General features: G+C 42.8%; 1 protein-coding gene across 2 annotated transcripts in view; it reads left to right on the top strand.

The window, feature by feature from the left end:
* LOC130073165 (NACHT, LRR and PYD domains-containing protein 12-like) overlaps positions 1 to 23,077 on the top strand; it is a 41,522-nt gene extending 18,445 nt beyond the window's left edge. The window contains exons 1-8 of one of the 2 annotated variants that reach the window (XM_056238602.1): positions 14,186 to 14,299; positions 14,990 to 15,100; positions 15,256 to 17,025; positions 17,427 to 17,600; positions 17,889 to 18,062; positions 18,295 to 18,468; positions 18,797 to 18,970; positions 22,658 to 23,077. In XM_056238602.1, the coding sequence (XP_056094577.1) occupies positions 14,250 to 14,299; positions 14,990 to 15,100; positions 15,256 to 17,025; positions 17,427 to 17,600; positions 17,889 to 18,062; positions 18,295 to 18,468; positions 18,797 to 18,970; positions 22,658 to 22,829 (2,799 nt within the window). In that variant the 5' untranslated portion in view covers positions 14,186 to 14,249 and the 3' untranslated portion in view covers positions 22,830 to 23,077. Of the gene's footprint in view, positions 1 to 14,185; positions 14,300 to 14,989; positions 15,101 to 15,255; positions 17,026 to 17,426; positions 17,601 to 17,888; positions 18,063 to 18,294; positions 18,469 to 18,796; positions 18,971 to 22,657 lie in introns of those variants that run through there. The other variant, XM_056238600.1, reaches the window with a different exon arrangement.
* Positions 23,078 to 23,687: the final 610 nt, after the last annotated feature.

The following is a 23,687-nucleotide window of genomic DNA, read 5'->3' as shown; positions in this document are numbered from 1 at the left end:
CTCAGCACAGGAGGTTCCTGAGGTTTTCTTTGGGGCAAAGAACACCAGTATCAGGCACTTCCTTTCGGTCTAGCTCTATCACCCCGCACATTCATGAAGTGTGTAGACGCAGCTCTGGCCCCGCCAGGCTGCAGTGTATACGCATTCTGAATTGCATAGATGACTGGCTGATTCTAGCGGAATCAGAACAGTTAGCGGTTCGGCACCGAGGTGTCGTTCTCGCTCATATGCAGATGTTGGGGTTGAGGCTCAATGCCAAGAAGAGTGTGCTTTCTCCAGTACAGAGAACCACTTTCCTTGGTGTGGTATGGGATTCAGTGACGATGCGGGCCACTCTGTCGCCCGTTCGTGTAGCTGCTATCCTAACAGCCACAAAAGAGCTGAGGCTAGGCCAGTCACGCACTGTAAAACAGTTCGAGAGACTGTTGGGTCTTGTGGCAGCAGCGTCCAACGGGATACCTTTTGGCCTGCTGTACATGAGTCCTTAACAGTGGTGGCTCAGGACCAGAGGGTTCTCCCCGAGGGGAAACCCACTTCGTATGATCAAGATCACGCAGCGGTGTCTCCGCGCCTTGGTTATATGGAGGAAACACTGGTTCTTAGCCCAGGGTCCGGTGTTGGGAGCTCTTTGCCATCGAGTTGTGATCTCGACAGATGCTTCCCTCACCAGCTGGGGAGCGGTATTGGAAGGCCGCTCAGCTCAGGGCTTGGGAGGAGTCATCATCTCGCTTGGCACATGAATTGCCTAGAGATGATGGTCGTCTTCAATGCGTTGAGACATCTCCTCCCAGAATTGAGGGGCCATCATGTGTTGTTCTGAAACAGTGACTGTTAGGCCTCAGGGCAGCAGCGTTCAATGTGATACCCTTTGACCTGCTGTACGTGAGACCTTTACAGTGGTGGCTCAGGACCAGAGGGTTCTCCCTGAGGGGAAACCCACTCCGTACGATCAAGATCACGCGGCAGTATCCCCGCGCCTTGGTTATATGGAGGAAACTCTGGTTCTTGACCCACAGACAACACGTTGGTGGCCTATTATTTTGGTCCCTCAGGAAATTACGCTGTCTGAGGGCAGTGTATATTCCAGGGGGGCCAGAATATTGGAGCAGACACCCTGTCGAGGCAGGGGCTGAGGCCAGGGGACTCCACCCCGAGGCGGTGGAGCAAATATTGGAGTTTATGGCCAGGCAGAAGTGGATTTGTTCTCATCTCAGCATACGACGCACTGTCCACTCTGGTTATCCCTCACTCAACCGAGGTTGTTGAGACCATTCTAAGCTCCAGAGCTCCCGCTACGAGGAAACTATATTCACTATTTCGAGAGTTTTTCACTTCTTAGTGTTACCAGCGTCAGTGGGATCCGGTTAACTGTTCAGTAAACACAGTATTCGAGTTTCTGCAAGAACGCTTTGTTTGAGGTCTATGTCCTTCCACGCTTAAGGTATACGTGGCGGCCATTGCGGCTTTCCACGCCCTGGTGGATAGTACATTTTTGGGTCAAGACCCTCTGATCACTCGTTTCCTTCGTGGCACTTTGAGGCTGAGGCCTGCAACTTGCACTAGGGTGCTGGCTTGGGACCTTGCAATAGTTCTAGAAGGCCTATCTGGGGCTCCCTTCGAGCCCTTAGATTTGGTCTCAGAGAAGTTCCTTTCTTTTAATACTATTTTCTGCTAGCTATTTCGTCCCTATAAGAGTCAGACCTTCAGGCCCTTTCGGTCCCCACCTGCCTTGAGTGCACCGGGGATGGCCAAGGCAATCTTACCCGAAACATGGATATGTTCCAAAGGTGCCTACCATTATTCCGAGGCCTATTGTGCTGCAGGTTTCTGTCCTCCTCCTTTTACATCTGCGGACCAGGAAAGGCTGAACCTCTTGTGTCCAGTGCGAGCACTGGATACTTATGTTCATCGGACATCTTCAATGAGGAAGTCCGACCAGTTATTTATTTGCTTTGGATCACCTAAGAAGGGTCTTCCTGCTTTTAAACAGACGGTTAGTAAGTGGATAGTTGAGGCTATTTCACTTGCATACGAGTACTCTGACCAGCCGTGTCCTTTGGCGGTCAGAGCTCACTCTACGAGGGGTATGGCGGCCTCTAAAGCCTTATTATTTGGAGTTTCTCTTCAAGACGTGTGTGATGCGGCAGGCTGGTCCTCACCGCTCACATTCGTCAGGTTTTACAGTTTGGACCTGGATGCTGCCCCAGGTTCTCAGGTGCTTAGTGCTTAGTTTCAACAGACTGACACTCAGGTACTTAGAATTCTGGCGTTTTGGGTATTCTCGTTCCCAAAGCGTCGATGACGCATCGCGAGTTCCCTCGAAAGGGAACGTCTCAGGTTACGACTGTAACCATAGTTCCCTGAGAAAGGGAACGAGACGATGTGTCACCCTGCCATACTTCCTGCATCCCTGTGATCGGCTTGCTTCGACATTTTTGAAGCTATTGCCGGTTTGCACCGGATGTGCTTTTATCCCTTCCTGGTCATGACGTCACCCGCCCGTGACGCTCATTCTTTCCATTGGACTAGTTGACATTAATGCTCAGACGCATTCACGCTGGGGGCGTTCCCAAAGCGTCGATGACGCATCGTCTCATTCCCTTTCTCAGGGAACTATGGTTACAGTCGTAACCTGAGACGTTTTTCATTTGTAAAAATTTTTTTTTTTACATTTGAATACAGTTATGAAAGACATGTTTGTGAAATGTTTTTTATTTTTGTAATTGTTTATGTTAAAACAGCACCTGCTTTTATTTAATCTTTTGGTTTTGTGAAAAAAGATGAAAGACACTTGAGTGGCACTTAAGCTACTTTATGATTTGCTGTATGTCTGAATAAAAGAAATAAAAGTTAACTATCTATACCATATTGAATTGCATAATATTTTTCTCCATTGCATCATATTACATTGAATCGCGTTGAATCGAATCGAATCGCACCACATCGTAATAGTAGTGAATCGTATTGCATCGCATCGGTAGCTGCTTATATGTATCTTTAATGTATCGTATCGTTGGCTATGCATCGAGATGCGTATTGCATCGGCCTCAGCTATGGAGATGCACATCCCTAATTTCCATATATGTATTATAGTGCTAGTGCTTATTTTTTTCAATATAAAATGATAACTGGGGGATGATAGCTTTTTTTTTGAAAAATAAAAAAAGGTTTGATTTGGATATTGGTTGGAAAACCCCATTTATGGGAATGGAAGGGATTAAACAAGAAGTGCCATCAACCAAGTTGTGTGAACATGACATGTTGAAAAGAAATGTCTTCTGTCATCTAACATTTATGTTCAGGTGAAAAGAGCTCAAGGAAAAGCAACTGATACACCACTGTATGACATCAAACCGGGAGATTTATGAAGTTATTAGGGGATTATGAAAAATCTGAGTTCTTGTTCAAATTATAACAATTTTGGTGTAGTAACAAGGCTAATGAGTATTTTACAAAGTTTAGGTTTATGTTCATTTATGTTTTATTTTCTATCATTTTATTTTTCATGTGGGCTATACTGTGTTAACAATAGCAAACAGTACTGAGAATGCTTTGACAACGATTAATGCTGAAATGAAACAAATCAGAGATGCTGTTATACAGAATAAATTACTGTTAGACATGTTAACTGCTGAGAAAGGAGGGGTATGTAAAATGTTGGGTAAATCATCTTGTTTTTACATTTCAGGCTATTGCTGATAGGATGCCTGATGTTGATGTGCCTACCAGGTGTAATTCAATGTATTTCAGCTTTGATACAGAGACTGGTGACAAAAACAATCCGATACAAAATGCTTTGAATGTCTAAGTATGAGGATCAATTTGATGATGTATGTTGAAAACCAAAGAAATTTGATGATGACACAACAAGCGGAAGTTAAAGTGAAATGTATTAATTAAGTTAAGATATGTTTTTTCTATTCTGAACATCAACATTGAGTGCACCTTGTTACCAGTTAAACTTTCAGCCTTTTATCAGCAAGTGCTGCTCTATTGGAAACTATTGTTCAAACATAACTTCACGCCTCACAACACTCCAGTTTGGAATAGTAGATAAAGTTTGGCAGAAAATCTGTATATCTTGAGGAATGGAAATCTATGGGATTTGGGCTATTGCCCATTTCTTGGATGATAATGGAAATTTGTTTGAGAGTTTTGTGAGAAATTCGAAGTACAGTGAACCGGTAATATTTTTAATAGAATGATTAGAGCCATACCAATTCCTTTAAGATTAATGGTTAAAGAAGACATGTTGTACTCTCAAATCTCCCCAGAACTGAGACAGCTCTCCTTAGAAGGATATGATTTTTGTGATAAAAAAATGTACAAATAAAGTCATTAGAAATTTTATTTTACAGGCTTATTACCCAAACCCAAATTAGATGGCAATACGTGCTTAAAGATTCTGATACGGTTGAAATAAAAAAAATTAGGATAAATTATTTGTCTTTCCCCTCCCTCCTAAAGCTAAGGAGGTGAACTTCAAAATTTTAAACGAGATTTATCCTACTAATGCATTTTTAAGATTGAAGTTTAATTTTGAGGTGAATAATTGTGTTTTTTGTGAAACAAATATTGAGAATTTAGAGCATGTCTTCTTTGATTGTGATATGGTGCAACCCTTTTGGAGTGAGGTGCAGAATTGGTTAAAGGGATAGTTCACCCAAAAATGTAAATTCTGTCAGTAATTACTCACCCTCATGTTGTTCCAACCCTGTAAGACTTTCGTTCATCTTCGGGACACAAATTAAGATATTTTTGATTAAATCTGAGAGCTGGATCACTCCTCCATAGGCTTCTTAAGGGATCGAAACTGGCCGGCCCAAAAGTTATGAAAGACATCGTTAAAATAGTCCGAGTGACTACAGTGGCTCAACCTTAAAGGGGTCATATAATGGTACATACACTTTTACAAGTTGATTGTACTGAAATGTGTGTTGGCAGTGTCTGTACACAACCATCATATAATGATAAAAATCCATCCAGTGGTTTTGTTTTAATCTCCTTATATGTTTTCCCCTGCCTCAAATCGAGCCGTTCGAGCCTGTGACGTCACAAGCTCGCACGCCCCTCCCACGATTGTTGATTGACAGGAGCGTCTCAACACAGACCCGCCCTCGCTCATGAGGGAGCTGTCAATCATAGTCCGCGCGGACCGGTGCGGTCATTGTTGATATGCTGGAGCACTGTCTATGAGTAGAATGGCGTCTAAGCGATTGTGGTGTTCTGTTCTTGGGTGTAATAACGAACACAGCAGTCATTTTAATGTTCCTAAATCCGAACCGCTGAAGACGCAGTGGCTGTGTTCTGTTTTCGAGGGGAATATTCCACACGAGCAACGTCAATGCGTTCATGTTTGCGCGAATCATTTCTCACCAGACTGCTTTATAAACGAGGGTCAGTATAAAGCTGGATTTGCTAAGAAGCTGCTCATGAAAAAGGATCGGTACCAGATATTCGTGTTCCTGCTGAATCTCCAGAAGAACGGAAGTGAGTGTAACGTTTTATTAAACTTTATATTAATATATTAATCTTTGCAAATCGCTAGCTGCACGCTTCACAATGAATTCACAATTACTAAGGTTTACACTCAGAGTACATTACGGCATGTTTTCTATGTATGACGTTCTCAATATAATTCATAATCCCACGTTTATACTCAACAACGCGTTATGGTTATTGTGTTATTGTGTTACAAACGGTGTTGCACAGAACAGAGAGGCGGGGTGAGCAAAGCTCATTATCATTTAAAGGCATATGCACTGAAACGGCGTGCTGAAAACAGAGCTGTTTTTGACCAGGTAAAATAAGTGTTTTCTTACAATACTAATGAGAATTTTTAATTAAAGTATATTACAAACTTTTAGTTTAGACCCTAAAGAATCATATTAGCTTGTACAAAAATGGCATTATATGACCCCTTTAAGTTTATCAAACGACGAGAATACTTTTTGTGCGCAAAAAACAAACAAAAATAACGACTTTATTCAACTATTAATTTCCTTCTCTGTGGGCCGTGATATTTCACGTAGTGATATTGCGCAAAGCTTCTAGGTTGCACGTCACACGTAGGCTCACTATTGGCCGACGCTGGTCATGTGTGTGATGCGTGTGACGTACAACCTAGAAGCTTTGCGTAGTTTCACTATACGTGAAATATCACGGCCCACAGAGAAGGAAATGAATAGTTGAATAAAGTCGTTATTTTTGTTTGTTTTTTGCGCACGAAAAGTATTCTCGTCGCTGGATAAACTTAAGGTTGAGCCACTGTAGTCACTCTGACTATTTTAACGATGTCTTTCATAACTTTTGGGCTGGCCAGTTTCGATCCCTTAAGAAGCCTATGGAGGAGTGATCCAGCTCTCAGATTTAATCAAAAATATCTTAATTTGTGTCCCGAAGATGAACGAAAGTCTTACGGGGTTGGAACAACACGAGGGTGAGTCATTACTGACAGAATTTTCATTTTTGGGTGAACTAACCCTTTAAGGTCTAGGAGGGTTGAACTCCCACCTCTCACGGTGAAGTTGATTAGGTTTGGTGTTTGTCTACAAACTTGTGATTTTGTTATTAATTCCTTGTTATGTTTTGGAACGTTTTTCATTCACAAATGCAGATGGTTTAAATCTAAACCTAACTTTAATCACTGGATGAATGAGGTTAAACTCTTGTGCAAATCTTTAAAATTAGTTAAAAATCAGAAAGCCCTTAAATTGATTTCTATTTTGGATGCGTTTAAAAAAAGTCCCTTTTTATTTATTTTTTATTTTTGTATTGCTTTTTATTTAATTATTTGTTCTATAGTGTGTTTTCTGTTCTTTGTACTAGCTATGCTCAACCTAAGGCTGAACAATTGAGGTTATTTTCAGAGATTTGTTAATGTACCTTGTTTGTTTGTGTTGTTGAATAATAATAATAATAAAAAAAGCCCAAAAAAAAAAAAACATGTCCTTCAAGATGGCTGAACTCGATCGATTTTCCGGGTCATAGGATGGAGGACGGAGGAGAGAGGAGACGAGGAGGGATATTGAGAAGTACCGCAGGTCTGCAGCCTCCCCATATACGCGACTGACTGAATGGGAACCGGGGGTAAACGTTTCTCACTAGAAAACCGAAACCTCTATTTGAAAATATTGTAACAATGCCCCCTTCTGTCTATGAGTCATTAATATTATATAATTTATAATATTACTAAGTCTCAAATCCAAAGTATGGATTATAGTAAGGAATACTTTAATAATTGCAATAGTTTATGTGGCTCTGTGCTAAGTTTTATAATGACTCAGACAATCTAAATTGACTTCCAAAACATCTTTTAGATTTTTACTTTTAGTTATTTAGTTTAGTTTTGTCCTTGTGGTAAAACTCTGACAGTCAGAGTTATTATTGAAAGCACCCTTCTGAAGCTGCAATGGTTTATTCCCCATGTTGACTTCTATGGTTGACTTCGACACAGTCCAAATCGAAAGTGAAATTTGATCTTTGTTGGGAGCCATTTTCTAGCCTACCAAAAAGAAATGCGTCAGACTGTTAAGATGGAATAAACAGTGAGTATCAAAGCTCTTTCTCAGTCGCAACAGCACGCGTGAAGATTGCTTTTAGTTGATCATATGTTGGTAAATTGTGGTGAGCCTCCATCGTACCACATCTCGTGCTGTTACAGCTCTTGGTAACTTAGTATGACAGTTATCGAAATATATTGCACCTAATCTTAATCTTGTCCATTTTTATTTGTTTTGTTTTTTGGGTTTAACTCTGTTTATTAGCATTCATAATTTATTATGTTTGTAACATACCCTCTATTTTTATTTTTTCAAAGCTGTTTTTTAGAGACTGCACATTTAAACTAAAACTACGAACTATTTTCAAGTGTTTCTTTCTGCATTTGCTGTAGGGTTAGTTTGCATTGGTTACATACGATTTTCGAACTGTCTTTTTCCTATTTCAAGCTGCTAACGCTTCACACCACTTGAACTACCTGCATTATCAGGAGTGATGGTTAGATTACTTACAAATTATAATCAGTTAGCCTACTGATTTCAAATTACATGACAAAAATTGTTGTTAGTCACATAATCCATTTCGTTACACATTTAAGGTAGGCTTTTTGATTACGTCTGAAAAAAAAAGTTATAGCCTATAGCCTACTGATGGTTTGAGGGGGAGAATACATCATGGGGTAATTTAAATGTTTGGGTTACTACCCCTTTTAATAAATTTGGCGCTTTACTTTCTACCTATACCTAATTGAAAATAACTGTGCAGCACGTAATTATAGTTAAATCAGCAACTCATCAGTACTGTCCAATTCACAAGTACATAATTGGTTTGTGCCATGTAGGGTGAACACAAAACAACTCACTAGTTATGGATGATTATTCGTAAAATACGAACAACAAGGCTGGAGTGAGTCAAGTCAAGTCACCTTCATTTATATAGCGCTTTTAACAATACAGATTGTTTCAAAGCAGCTTTACAGTGATAATAGGAATTTAAAGTAACAGAGATTGTTTTGACTTTACAGCAGCTCTAGAATAAAGTTATTGTCCGGCTAAAGTTAGTTTTGATTGATTCACTTCCGTTGCAAAGATCATTAGTTTTTAACTTAGGGGCAGCTTACACGAGACCGCGCTTAATGCGCTCTGGCCCGCTCATCCGCACAACAACAGTGCCTGGTGGCTCGAGAACGCAAACATTGAAATAGGTTCCAATGTGCAAGCATTGAATTTTTAAAAAAAAACTTTTGGAAAATTTCTTTCTTTACAAATTGACCTCACCAAATAATACAGAATTTTTTGTCGCTTACACATATCCATGTGAACTGGAATAATTTTGACAACGATTTATCTGTACAGAGGTAAAGGGAAGGGAAGGAGGCCTTCTGGGAGACACTAGTAACTTGTCCTTCATCAGATCTAAATACTGGATCCGGCGGACTGCGGTAAACCTCGGGATAAACAGAGAGACTAATATTAGCATATAGACACCATTTTTGTTATGAAGTATAAGTACATCAGGATTTATGGGAAGTGTTCCCGGTTCCGGCTGACCTAAACTATGCAGCCTAACATTGAATTGTAGAAGTTGATAATGTGTTTTGTGTCATTTCCAGAAAAGATCATTTTGTAAAAATGCGTTAGATTATACAGCGTATAGAAATTTTTTATTGAATGGGTCTATCCATTTATGGCCATTTTATCCACATTCTGCATAACGTAAAATGGTATATTATTTCATTCCATTATATCTTTCATAACAGTTGAGAATCATCTTTATATAAAGTTTGGTTTAAAAAAATCCTGAAACCTAAAAATTGATTGGTGGATATAAAAAATGATTGTTTTGTTTTGCTTATACTACATGTCATTTCATGTTGTCCTGCAGCTGGACATAACATGAGTAAAATATATTTTTTCAAAAATGTGTTTTCCCCCCCATTTGTTTCTATTACTTTAAACAATGTAATAACATGAAAAAATACTAAATTCAAAAAACTTTTTTTTCTGGCTCTCAGGAGAATGTATTCATTGATGTATGAAGTTCATTTGACCTAAAAACAACATTTATAACAACATTCAGGTTGATATAATTCCATGAAGCTACATTTGATTTAATAACTGGTAGTGTTTATTGTGTCTTAATCAGTATTTCTGTCATTTCTAGTAAAAAAATGTCAGTGGAGGAGATCAAATGTATCAGATGCACCAGTGCAGCTCAATGAGGACAGAATGAGTAATGTACAAAACATTCAAGATGGAGATTTTTCTCCAGGATGCAGGTACTCTCAATAAAGACAACATAAAATTAAAAAAGACTAAATATAAAAAGTTTCTTTGCCTCTGAAACATCTTCAATTTTCAGCTGATTTCACCAAGCCCTGTTGTTTGCTGTATTACAGTTCAGTCCAGCAGAAGAGATCAGATTCACCAAACCCTAGCAATGTGTCCGTGAAGAGTGACTGGTCTATGGATCATCCACCCTATCTTAAGGGTGAAGAAACACAGCCAACTATCAGGTGTTACTTTTAATTTCAGTATGTACTGAAAGTGTTACATTGTGGTTTATTAAATTATTGTGTAGTGAATTTATTAATAATAATTATTACTATAAAAAAAATTCTGCACATCATCAAAATATATAAAGTTTCTTTGACTCTGAAAAAAAATATTTCAGCTGATGTCACCATTTCAAGTTATCAGGGAGCCTTTGCCTCAATGTCTGTCCAAATTTGATAAAAAGGCTTCAATCAACTTCAGAGGGTGCATGGGATTCAAAACAAAGAATAAAACATCTAAACATCCAATTCTTCATCATCTAGGCAATTTATTGAAAATCTTTCAGCAAAACCTTGATCTTCATATGCTTGTTTTCAATGATTAATTCAGATGGTTAGCTTAATAACCTATACAGAGAAAACATATAAATGTATGAGTCACTATACAGCATTGAGATCAATGTACGTTTGAGGATATTTGAACTCATTTAAAGTATAAAAAATATTGTTAAAATACTCACAGTTTACATAGCAACTCAACAGTTATGTAAAATCAAATGCACTTAGGGCACATGGTCAGTTAGCATATTGGATGCTACAACCTGTGCTCTCTGAGAGCAGCGCAGGTGCCGGGCAAACTGAACCAAGGGGCAGGGATGCTGTCTCGAAGGAACGTCCCCTCGGAGGAGTGGATGCTTCACCCTTACACAGTTTAAAAAATATGGGAGATCTTTGGGAGGCTAGAGGTCGACCTCTTAACCTCAGAAGACAACTCTCACTGCCCAACTTATTTTTCAAAGAGCAGGGATGCGCTGGCCCAGGACTGGCCCAGCCTTCTCCTATATGCTTTCCCCCCGATCGCACTGATCCCTCAGGTCATCAGACGAATCAGGGAATACATGTATTCCTCTTTGTGGCCCCCCTCTGGAGGAACCAACCTTGGTTCTCAGAGCTAACGCAGCTGCTCACAGCAGCCCCGTGGCCCATCCCTCTGAGACAGGACCTCCTCTCTCAGGCAAACAGGACGATTTGGCACCCCCAACCCGAGTTGTGGGCACTGCACGTTTGGCCTCTCGATGGGAGCCTATGGAACTCAACGAGAGAGTTTTAAACAAAATTTCCGAGGCTAGAGCCCCGTCTACATCATGCCTCTATGCCCTTAAATGGTCTGTGTTCTCCGTCTGGCGCACAGGCCAGAGCGCAGACCCCCTCTCTTGCGACATATCTCTGATATATTGTCTTTCCTGCTGGAGCTGCTGGATAAGGGACGCACTCCCTCCACGCTCAAGGTTTATGTGGCAGCCATAGCAGCGTTCCTCGCCCCTGTGGCTGGCCAAACTGTGGGCAGAAACAAACTTGTGGTTTGTTTCATGAAGGGGTCCAGGAGGCTGAACCCATCCTGCCCCCTCACCGTCCCTACATGGGACTTGTCTACAGTGCTAAGGGCTCTCAGGAGCCCTACCTTTGAACCACTCCAGTCAGACGACCTGCGACCGCTGACGCTAAAGACCATACTTCTGCTAGCACTAGCATCGGTCAAGTGTGTGGGTGACACTCTCTGTGAGTGCCTCATGCTTGAAATTTGGGTCAAACGACTGCAAAGTCGTCCTCAAACCAAAGCATGGTTATATACCTAAGGTCCTCTCTACTCTACAGTCAGACCACAGGTCATTTTCCTCTCAGCCCTTCCTCCCTCCACGGATGAACGAGAGCTGCTTTTACTCTGCCCTGTCAGGGCTTTGAGAATATACATAGAGCGTTCCGCCTCTTTTAGACACGCGGAACAGTTTTTTGTATGCTTCGGAGGCCGCACCAAAGGGCATCCGGTCACGAAGCAAAGGACATCCAGATGGATAGTGGACGCAATTGCACTAGCCTACTCCTCGACGGGCCTACAATGCCCCATCAGAGTAAAAGCTTATTCCACTAGAGGCATGGCCTCGTCCTGGGTCTGGTCCAGTGGTCTCTCCATTGGTGATATTTGTGCGGCGGCCGGATGGTCCTCGCCGTCCACATTTACCAGGTTCTACAATCTAGAAGTCCCTGCTCTGCAGGCACAAGTCCTTTCTGTCTAGTGGATTTGGCCTCAGCCGAGCCCAAACCACTATGAACTTTCCCCCCTACTATATGGGGTATTTCCTATTGCTATCATTCCTTCGTGGCTCTGATCAAGGTCTGGGCCACTGGTAACAGGCTATTGCCTTCTCCTACCTAACCAGCTCTCAGCCCTTCTAGTGCCTAGGCCATACAGGTTTTCTTGGAATGATTGTCTAGGGCAGGATCGACCTCTATGAGTTCTTCCAGGTTTACGTTCCTAGGCGGCTCCGACTTAGAGCCCCTAGCGAACTGAGTATTCCCTATTATGTCTTGGTTCCTATAGGCTCTGCTAAGGCTTAAGGCCAAGTATATAATTATAGTCGTTCCGCAGCCATAGCACAATGTTATTGTATTAGTTCCTCATAACAGTGTCTAGCGACACAGTACGAGTAAAGTATTGAAAAGGGAATGGAGTCGGTTACTTGCGTAACTTCGGTTCCCTGAGATACGGGAATGAGTATGTGTTTCAGGCTGTGCTATATTGCTGCACGACTCTCAGTTCGTCGCTTCAGTTGAATTTAATCTGAGTATCCTATGCCAGATCGCCTGCTTTTATAGCCAGATGCCACGTCAAAATTGGCGCACTCTGGCGGGCTTATTTGCCATAGGCTCGTGCAGCTCTGCTGCCTCGCCATTGGTTCGTTTTATTACTCTGCACGAACCAATGGTCGTGCAGTTTCACTGCGTGATTAAAAAGGCTTCAGAATTTGGAGAAAAAGTAGTTTTCCCCTTAACAGCGCAGTACTCGTTCCCGTATCTCAGGGAACTGAGGTTACGTAAGTAACCAAGTATGGTTCTAAGTGCCATGTGCAGTTTCAACGGCCAATCAGCTTCCTTGTTTCCTCCAGGTTGCACTATGGGCTAGAGGTCTTCACGGGTCCAAAAATTCATGCCCGAACCAGAAGAGACCCGTAATGTGCTACACCGAACCGACCCGGACCCGGACCCGTCAATTATTTCAAAAGTTGGACCCGGACCCGTGCAGACCCGAGAAATGCCATAAATGTACTGCCCGGACCCGACCTGGACCCGTATATTATTTGAAAACTGGACCCGAACCCGGCGGGAAGACACAAACCCGACTGGACCCGATTGTCACATATTATTTCACACAAGTTGCGAAAAATAAAACTTTTTGTCTTACCTAATTTTAGTAGCCGTCGTCTCACTTCCTGACTGACTGTGATGCATTACAATCGACCGACAAGAAAGTTATATCCATGTTATTTCTCTCGTTATTGCAAGCTTAATCCACTCATTATTTCAGCTTTAAAATTGATGTCTTGATGTCACGGTGATGGATGACAAATGCAACTTTGCACATGTAAGTTACATTTTGACTCGAGTTAACTCGCATAATAACTTTAACTGTTTGCCCTTTTGAACTATAATAACGATTGCTCGTTCAGTGCCATGGCCGCTGACGTTATTTATTTGTTATCATATCTGTGCTCTTTGCTCTGCATTGAGTCTGAATCTGACCACCAAAACTTTAAGATTAAACAAGACGGTTCATTTATATTATTATAAAAATGTTGAAAATGTAAAGCGCGGTTTGGCGGAAGCTCTGGTTGCCATAGAAACATGACACGCGCTTGAGACTGCGCGCTCGAGACTGCGCGCTCTGCTTCTAACCTCTAACGGCAAAGAGAGAGTGAGATCGCTCTTTTTTTTTTTTTTTTTTTTTTGGCTCACACTTTCTTTACCTAATTTTACAAGTTGCAAAAAAACACAAGCAGTGCTGACTGACTCATTCTGACTCTGATAGAGTCCGATGACTCCGATCGCACGGACCTTACACACAATGTTAAACAGACCCGGGACCCGAAGTAATAGATTCGGACCCGACCCGGACCCGGCTGATCATTTAAAATATAGACCCGAACCCGTACGGGTCCCGGGTCGAGTCCCGGGTCGACGGGTCTCGGGTGCACTGTGAAGACCTCTACTATGGGCTCACACAACCAATAGGCTGCATAGCCTGCATTCATTTTGATCTCAAATCTCTTTTTTTCTTTATTTAATAATGATGAATATAATTTGCCTCTGAAATAACCTCTATTTCCAGCCCTCTTGTTTGCTGTATTACAGTTCAGTCCAGCAGGAGAGATCAGATTCACCAAACCCTAGCAATGTGTCTGTGAAGAGTGACTGGTCTATGGATCATCCCCCCCACCTTAAGGGTGAAGAAACACAGCCAACTATCAGGTGTTACTTTGAATTTCAGTATGTACTGAAAGTGTTACATTGTGGTTTGTTAATTTTAAAAATTATTGCTTTTATTACTAATATTAGTATAACAATTTCTCCATCAAGTACTCTAGAATGAACCACCATAATGGTCAACAGCTTCTACCCCCAGGCAGTTAGACTGCTAAATAAGCACTGTTCCCTTCTCCCCCCTCCACTCACTTAATCCATCTATTATGCATATTATCCAACAATTGCAATAACTGTGAATTGGTCTTTCCATTCCTGCAGCACACTCAATTATACTAATTGTCCTAGTTACTAGTGATTCTTCGCCTCATATACCCTATCCCTATTCCTTGTCTGTTACAGTATATGTCGCTTTGCCCTGTTTATAAAATGTGCTATTGTTGATCTCTTGCATTTCATGAAATTGCACTGTTGATTAATGCTCTAATGTAATCTCGTTGAATCATAACAATGACAATACATGATTATTATTATTATTATTGGATCATTAACCTCACTGTATCAACTGTTTATGGCCAAGCTACAAAGAAATTGGGCACATTGAATGTGTTTATCATCATTTTATCACCACTCGAAACTATAAATTTTTTATTTCTAATAAAATAACAGCATCTACACTTCAGTATCAATTCAAAATATGAAAGTATCTGATTATTTATCCTCTTCATACTGTTTAAGGCGAACCCCGCAATCCAGACCAGATGTAACTGAACCCGTCTGTAAAAAAATTAAATATGAAGAGTCTATGCATCAACAAGACTTTAATGAAAGCGCTTATCCTGACGACAGGTAATGTACAAGGTTTTGATGCTTCAAAGAATCATCATATAGTTTATAATCAATGATATGATCAATACTTTAAATCGATAATTCATTACACTTCTACTGCTTTAAAATGTGTGCCACTTAGAATTATATAATAATGTGGTATTTTAATTTTACAGTCATGAAATCTTCAACACATTTAGATCAAATCTAATGAAGAAGTTTGAGTGTCTGTATGAGGGAACAGCACAGCGGGGAAACCCAACACTCCTGAATGAGATCTACACTGAGCTCTACATCACAGAGACTGAGAGTGGAGACATCAGTAATGAACATGAGGTGAGACAGATTGAGATACAATCCAGGAGAGCAACAACAGAGGACACACCGATCAAATGCAATGACATCTTTAGACCTTTACCTGGACAAGACAAACCCATCAGAACTGTGCTGACAAAGGGAGTCGCTGGCATTGGAAAAACAGTCTCTGTGCAGAAGTTCATCCTGGACTGGGCTGAAGAGAAAGAGAATCAGGACGTCCAGCTCATATTTCCACTTCCTTTCAGAGAGATCAATCTGATGAAGGACAAAACACTCAGTCTTTCAGAGCTTCTTCATGTCTTTTTTCCTGTAACAAAAGAAATGGAAATATCCATTGACAGATATAAAGTGTTGTTCATCTTTGATGGTCTGGATGAGTGTCACCTTCCCTTAAACTTTCACAGCAATGAGACTCTACAGGATCAGACCAAAGAGATCTCACTGGACGTGCTGTTGACGAACCTCATTGTGGGGAATCTGCTTCCCTCTGCTCTCATCTGGATCACCTCCAGACCAGCAGCAGCCGATCTCGTCCCCTCTGAGTGTGTCCATCGAGTGACAGAGGTACGAGGCTTCAATGATCCACAGAAGGAGGAATACTTCAGGAAGAGAGTCAGTGATCAGAGTCTGGCCAATACAATCATCACACACCTGAAGTCCTCAAGGAGCCTCTACATCATGTGCCACATCCCAGTGTTCTGCTGGATCTCAGCCACTGTTCTGGAGAAGATGTTGAGCGAAGCAGAGAGAGGAGAGATTCCCAAGACTCTCACTCAGATGTACACACACTTCCTGATCCTTCAGACCAACATCAAAGATGAGAAGGACTATGAGAAGAAAGTGACAGATGAAGACATGATCCTCAAACTGGGGAAACTGGCTTTTCAGCAGCTTGAGAAAGGCAATGTGATCTTCTATGAGGAAGACCTGAGAGAGTGTGGCATTGATGTGACAGAAGCATCAGTGTACTCAGGATTGTGCACTCAGATCTTCAGAGAGGAGTCTGGCTTGTATCAGAAGAAAGTCTTCTGCTTTGTTCATCTGAGCATTCAGGAACATCTAGCGGCTCTATATGTGCATCTCTTTTATAAAAATAATAGCTCACAGGTTTTCTCCAGGGAGTTTTCTGTCTTATCCATGTTTCTGAAGTATACTTTATCAGATGTACATCAGAGAGCTGTGGATGAGGCTCTAAAGAGTAAAAATGGACATCTGGATCTTTTCCTGCGGTTCCTTCTGGGTTTGTCAGTGGAGTCTCATCAGATTCTCCTTCAAGGTCTAAGGACACTGACAAGAGGCAGCTTTGACAGCAATGAGAAAACAATTGAGTACATCAAGGAGAAGATCAGGATCATTGACTCTCCAGAAAAATCGATCAATCTTTTCCACTGTCTCAATGAACTGGGTGATCGCTCAATAGTGGAGGAAATGCAACAGTTTCTGAAATCTGGAACATTATGTGAAGTCAAACTCTCCTGTTCTCAGTGGTCAGCTTTAGTCTTTGTGTTATTGACATCAGAGCATGATATGGATACATTTGAACTAAACAGTTTAATTGGAAAAGGAAATTCTTCCGATGAAGTAGTTCTGAAGCTGCTGTCTGTGGTTAAAGAATTAAGATCAGTTAAGTAAGTAAATCTTAAAAGCAATCACTGCAATGGTTAATTTTATGAAACTGGTGACTTTTTTTTTAGTTTGATAAGCTGATTTACAGTAAGATTTTCGACATTCTATAGAAGAAAATGTTTTTAAGTGTTGATTAATTGCATTCTGCCATCTAGGGATGCGCATTTTGGGAAATTCTTAACCGATTAAGCAGAATCATAAGCCAGTTAAAATCAGTTAACCAAATAAGCCCTAAATAAAGTGATAAAGTGCATGATCAGAAATCTAAAACTAATAGGAAGTTACAGGATGATTGTTGATGTTTCAAATAAATTAATTTCTAAAGTAAATGTTTTAATTAATAAAAAATATTTAGTAACTTCAGATTAAAAGTGCAAAAAACATAACGTTTTGTTCTTTACAGGTTGAGTCACTGTGGCGTCACAGATGAAGGATGTGCTGCTCTGGCTTCAGCTCTGAGATCAAACCCCTCACACCTGAGAAAACTGAATCTGACTGATAATAAGCTAGGAGTTAGAGGTGTGCATTTGCTCTCTGCTGGACTGAAGGATCCTCAATGTAAACTGGAGATATTGTGGTAATATCACTGGGATCTTGTTTAATTTTTAAATCACAGTAGTGTATTTGAATAAAATGCATTAAATTATATTATTGGGGTAGTTCACCCCAAAATTAGAATTCTGTCATTTACTCACCCTCATGTCATTCCAAACCTGTATTGCTTTTTTTATTTATTTTTTATTTTTTAGGAAATATTTAACCTTCAAAACCCAAAATTTGTCAATTAGAAGAGTACTGGAGATATAGTCAAATCTTATTTTTGTGTTTGAACTGAGAGTGAAGAGTGGCATTGTTCCCTGTACAGGCTGAGGAAGTGTGGCGTCACAGATGAAGGTTGTGCTGCTCTGGCTTCATTTCTGAGATCAAACCCTGAACACCTGAGAGAACTGGATCTGTCTTGGAATGAACTAGGAGATTCTGGAGTGCTTGAGCTTTTGTCTGGATTAGTGGATTCTAACTGTATAATAGAGATACTCAGGTGAGATCGTTTCTCTCTCTCTTACAATGTGTGTACTGTATGTCGCCTCTCATGCTCACAGTTGGATTTACAAAAACTAAACTTAAAAATTGTGTGCACTGCCACACAACCTCAACCTCTCGTGTACACACTTTTTTACTGGTGAGATCAAAGCAATGAAGTAAACAGAATGATCTTAAACTCTGCCTGATGTAGCCGGATGATAAAATGATGGTGTCATTGTTCTCTACAGGTTGAGTGATTGTGGCGTCACAGATGAAGGTTGTGTTGCTCTGGCTTCAGCTCTGAGATCAAACCCCTCACCCCTGAGAGAATTGGATCTGACTGATAATAAACTGGGAGATTTGGGTGTGAATTTTCTTTCTGATGGACTGAAAGATCCTCACTGTAATCTGAAGATACTGAAGTAAGATCATCTCTATGGTCCCTTTTACACCTGACATCAACAAGTTTTTTGCTGATTGGATCACAATTGTATAGCATTTGAAAACATGTATGTATGTTAGGTGCATTTACACCTGGTTTATGATTGGATCCTTTAAAACCTATATAAGTTAATGCTGATTTCATGCATTGTATCACATGACCTGATAGGTGGCAATGTGTACTTGCTTGCTTAAAACAAAAATATATCTTTGGTATCTTTATTGCATTCAGAATCAATGCTGATAATGCTTACATTTCTAAAATGGTTTTATGTCTACTCTTGAACACAAATGTATTGTTTTGTACAGGTTGCGTCACTGTGGCGTCACAGATGAAGGTTGTGCGGCTCTGGCTTCAGCTCTGAGATCAAACCCCTCACACCTGAGACGACTCAATCTGTCTATTAATTATCTAGGAGATAAAGGGGTGACTCTTCTCTGTGCCGGACTTGAAGATCCTCACTGTAAACTGGAGATACTGAAGTAAGATCATTTCTCTGATAGTCACACATTATTCTTTAATACACTGTAGTGCAGTGTTGGAGTCGAGACCAGCTCACTCGAGTTCGAGTCGAGGCCGAGACCATAGAGGGTCGAGTCGAGACCGAGACCATAGAGGGTCGAGTCCGAGTCGAGACCATAGAGAGTCGAGACCGAGTCGAGACCGAGACCATAGAGGGTCGAGTCCGAGTCGAGACCGAGACCATAGAGGGTCGAGACCGAGACCATAGAGGGTCGAGTCCGAGTCGAGACCGAGACCATAGAGAGTCGAGACCGAGTCGAGACCGAGACCATAGAGGGTCGAGACCGAGACCATAGAGGGTCGAGTCCGAGTCGAGACCGAGACCATAGAGGGTCAAGACCGAGACCATAGAGGGTCGAGTCCGAGTCGAGACCGAGACCATAGAGAGTCGAGACCGAGTCGAGACCGAGACCATAGAGGGTCGAGACCATAGAGGGTCGAGTCCGAGTCGAGACCGAGACCAAAGAGGGTCGAGTCCGAGTCGAGACCGAGACCATAGAGGGTCGAGTCCGAGTCGAGACCATAGAGAGTCGAGACCGAGTCGAGACCGAGACCATAGAGGGTCGAGACCGAGACCATAGAGGGTCGAGTCCGAGTCGAGACTGAGACCATAGAGGGTCGAGACCGAGACCATAGAGGGTCGAGTCCGAGTCGAGACCGAGACCATAGAGAGTCGAGACCGAGTCGAGACCGAGACCATAGAGGGTCGAGACCGAGACCATAGAGGGTCGAGTCCGAGTCGAGACCGAGACCAATAAGGGTCGAGTCCGAGTCGAGACCGAGACCATAGAGGGCCGAGTCCGAGTCGAGACCATAGAGAGTCGAGACCGAGTCGAGACCGAGACCATAGAGGGTCGAGACCGAGTCGAGACCGAGACAATAGAGGGTCGAGACCGAGTCGAGACCGAGACCATAGAGGGTCGAGACCGAGACCATAGCATGAGAGGGTCGAGACCAAGACCATAGAGGGTCGAGTCCGAGTCGAGACCGAGACCATAGAGAGTTGAGACCGAGTCGAGACCGAGACCATAGAGGGTCGAGACCGAGACCATAGAGGGTCGAGTCCGAGTCGAGACCGAGACCAAAGAGGGTCGAGTCCGAGTCGAGACCAAGACCATAGATGGTCGAGTCCGAGTCGAGACCATAGAGAGTCGAGACCGAGTCGAGACCGAGACCATAGAGGGTCGAGACCGAGTCGAGACCGAGACCATAGAGGGTCGAGACCGAGACCATAGCATGAGAGGGTCGAGACCGAGACCATAGAGGGTCGAGACCGAGTCGAGACCGAGACCATAGAGGTTCGAGACCGAGTCGAGACCGAGACCATAGAGGGTCGAGTCTGAGTCGAGATCGAGACCATAGAGAGTCGAGACCGAGTCGAGACCGAGACCATAGAGGGTCGAGTCCGAGTCGAGACCGAGACCATAGAGGGTCGAGACCGAGACCATAGAGGGTCGAGTCCGAGTCGAGACCGAGACCATAGAGAGTCGAGACCGAGTCGAGACCGAGACCATAGAGGGTCGAGACCGAGACCATAGAGGGTCGAGTCCGAGACCATAGAGAGTCGAGTCCGAGTCGAGACCGAGACCATAGAGGGTCGAGTCCGAGACCATAGAGAGTCGAGACCGAGTCGAGACCGAGACCATAGAGGGTCGAGACCATAGAGGGTCGAGTCCGAGTCGAGACCGAGACCAAAGAGGGTCGAGTCCGAGTCGAGACCGAGACCATAGAGGGTCGAGTCCGAGTCGAGACCATAGAGAGTCGAGACCGAGTCGAGACCGAGACCATAGAGGGTCGAGACCGAGACCATAGAGGGTCGAGTCCGAGTCGAGACTGAGACCATAGAGGGTCGAGACCGAGACCATAGAGGGTCGAGTCCGAGTCGAGACCGATACCATAGAGAGTCGAGACCGAGTCGAGACCGAGACCATAGAGGGTCGAGACCGAGACCATAGAGGGTCGAGTCCGAGTCGAGACCGAGACCATAGAGGGTCGAGACCGAGACCATAGAGGGTCGAGTCCGAGTCGAGACCGAGACCAAAAAGGGTCGAGTCCGAGTCGAGACCGAGACCATAGAGGGCCGAGTCCGAGTCGAGACCATAGAGAGTCGAGACCGAGTCGAGACCGAGACCATAGAGGGCCGAGTCCGAGTCGAGACCATAGAGAGTCGAGACCGAGTCGAGTCCGAGACCATAGAGGGTCGAGACCGAGTCGAGACCGAGACCATAGCATGAGAGGGTCGAGACCGAGACCATAGAGGGTCGAGTCCGAGTCGAGACCGAGACCATAGAGAGTTGAGACCGAGTCGAGACCGAGACCATAGAGGGTCGAGACCGAGACCATAGAGGGTCGAGTCCGAGTCGAGACCGAGACCAAAGAGGGTCGAGTCCGAGTCGAGACCGAGACCATAGAGGGTCGAGTCCGAGTCGAGACCATAGAGAGTCGAGACCGAGTCGAGACCGAGACCATAGAGGGTCGAGACCGAGTCGAGACCGAGACCATAGAGGGTCGAGACCGAGACCATAGAGGGTCGAGACCGAGTCGAGACCGAGTCCATAGAGGGTCGAGACCGAGACCATAGCATGAGAGGGTCGAGACCGAGACCATAGAGGGTCGAGACCGGGTCGAGACCAAGACCATAGAGGGTCGAGACCGAGTCGAGACCGAGACCATAGAGGGTCGAGACCGAGACCATAGCATGAGAGGGTCGAGACCGAGACCATAGAGGGTCGAGACCGAGTCGAGACCGAGACCATAGAGGGTCGAGACCGAGTCGAGACCGAGACCATAGAGGGTCGAGACCGAGTCGAGACCGAGACCATAGAGGGTCGAGACCGAGACCATAGCATGAGAGGGTCGAGACCGAGACCATAGAGGGTCGAGACCGAGTCGAGACCGAGACCATAGAGGGTCGAGACCGAGTCGAGACCGAGACCATAGAGGGTAGAGTCTGAGTCGAGATCGAGACCATAGAGGGTCGAGACCGAGTCGAGACCGAGACCATAGAGGGTCGAGTCTGAGTCGAGATCGAGACCATAGAGAGTCGAGACCGAGACCATAGAGAGTCGAGACCGAGACCATAGACAGTCGAGACCGAGACCAAAGAGGTTGGATAACCTAAGGTTGGGTCTGAAACCAGACCTAAAGATATCTAAAAGAAAATGTAAAATATTTGGTGGTAACAATAAAATTGGCACCATACTCAAACAGTAAATCAAATATACCATGGAATCATGTACACTGTAATGGTAAAAAGGCTTTCCAGTTCCCACTGGATTTCGTCCTCCACATACTGTATAAGCTTAATAAATCTTGAACCTCGTCGTCGGTCCATTGGTTGTATTTTTAAACTCCAATGTTGATTCAAATAGCAAACAACTCCTGCTGCATGCACTTACCTCGCATATAGGGACTTTCTGAGGGGGAAATTTTACCTGGAACTTCATTTAGACCCTGATCCCTGCGGTCGAAAAACACAGAGTACCACCCCAAATTCTCTAGTTCCCGGGGAAAGTTCCTGCGTTGAAAACGCAGCTTAAATCATATATGATGACTGAGGAGGAATCCGATTTTATTCTTATCAACCAACTTTATTTTCTAAATCTTCTACCCACACTGAACTGAGTATGTTGTTGTTCTCTCCACAGGTTGAGCAGGTGTGGCATCACAGATGAAGGTTGTGCTGCTCTGGCTTCAGCTCTGAGATCAAACCCTGAACACCTGAGAGATTTGAGTCTGTTTGATAATAACTTCTCAGGTTCAGCAGTAAAGATGCTCAGTGATCTTAAGAATAAATATAAATTGGAGACACGAATGTGAGTAACAGACAGGGGTGATGCATGTCTTTACCTTTGAATCTCAAAGTCTACAATGCAGACTTTTTATAATCAACAATACATCATATTGCTCTTTCTTGTGCTGAGAATTGCTTGCCAGCCAGCATGTAACATCAGTGGGACCACTGATATCTTATTTTAGATATTTGTACACTTTCCCTCGATTTATAAACCGTGCGCACGATTTACTATTTTGTTCCCTTGATTTGCTAAATCGTGCGGATGATATACTTATTTGTTCCCTCGAATTAAAAATTGTGCGCACGATCAAGGGAATGAAAATCGTGCGTATTTATAAATCGAGGGAATGAAGTAGTAAATCATGCACAGTATTTATAAATCGAGGAAATGAAGTATAGTAAATCGTGCACAGTATTTATAAATCGAGGAAATGAAGTATAGTAAATCGTGCACAGTATTTATAAATCGAGGGAATGAAGTAGTAAATCGTGCACAGTATTTATAAATCGAGGGAATGAAGTAGTAAATCATGCACAGTATTTATAAATCGAGGAAATGAAGTATAGTAAATCGTGCACAGTATTTATAAATCGAGGAAATGAAGTATAGTAAATCGTGCACAGTATTTATAAATCGAGGGAATGAAGTAGTAAATCGTGCACAGTATTTAGAAATCGAGGGAATGAAGTAGTAAATCGTGCACAGTATTTATAAATCGAGGGAATGAAGTAGTAAATCGTGTGCATGCTTTAAGCTACTATTTTTTTCCTGCATGTTATGTGCGGGGCTCCATACTAATAAGTATCTTATACCCACTAAGTATAAAATACTCACTAATAAGTATAAGATTTTAATCTCTTAAAGGGGTGGTATAATGCCC

Source organism: Rhinichthys klamathensis, unplaced genomic scaffold, assembly GCF_029890125.1.
Source record: "Rhinichthys klamathensis goyatoka isolate OS25496 unplaced genomic scaffold, OSU_Roscu_1.1 h1tg000527l_1, whole genome shotgun sequence".
Classification (NCBI taxonomy): Eukaryota; Metazoa; Chordata; class Actinopteri; order Cypriniformes; family Leuciscidae; genus Rhinichthys; species Rhinichthys klamathensis.
The sequence above is the reverse complement of the archived record's forward strand: the minus strand, read 5'-3'. Positions and strand labels throughout refer to the sequence as shown.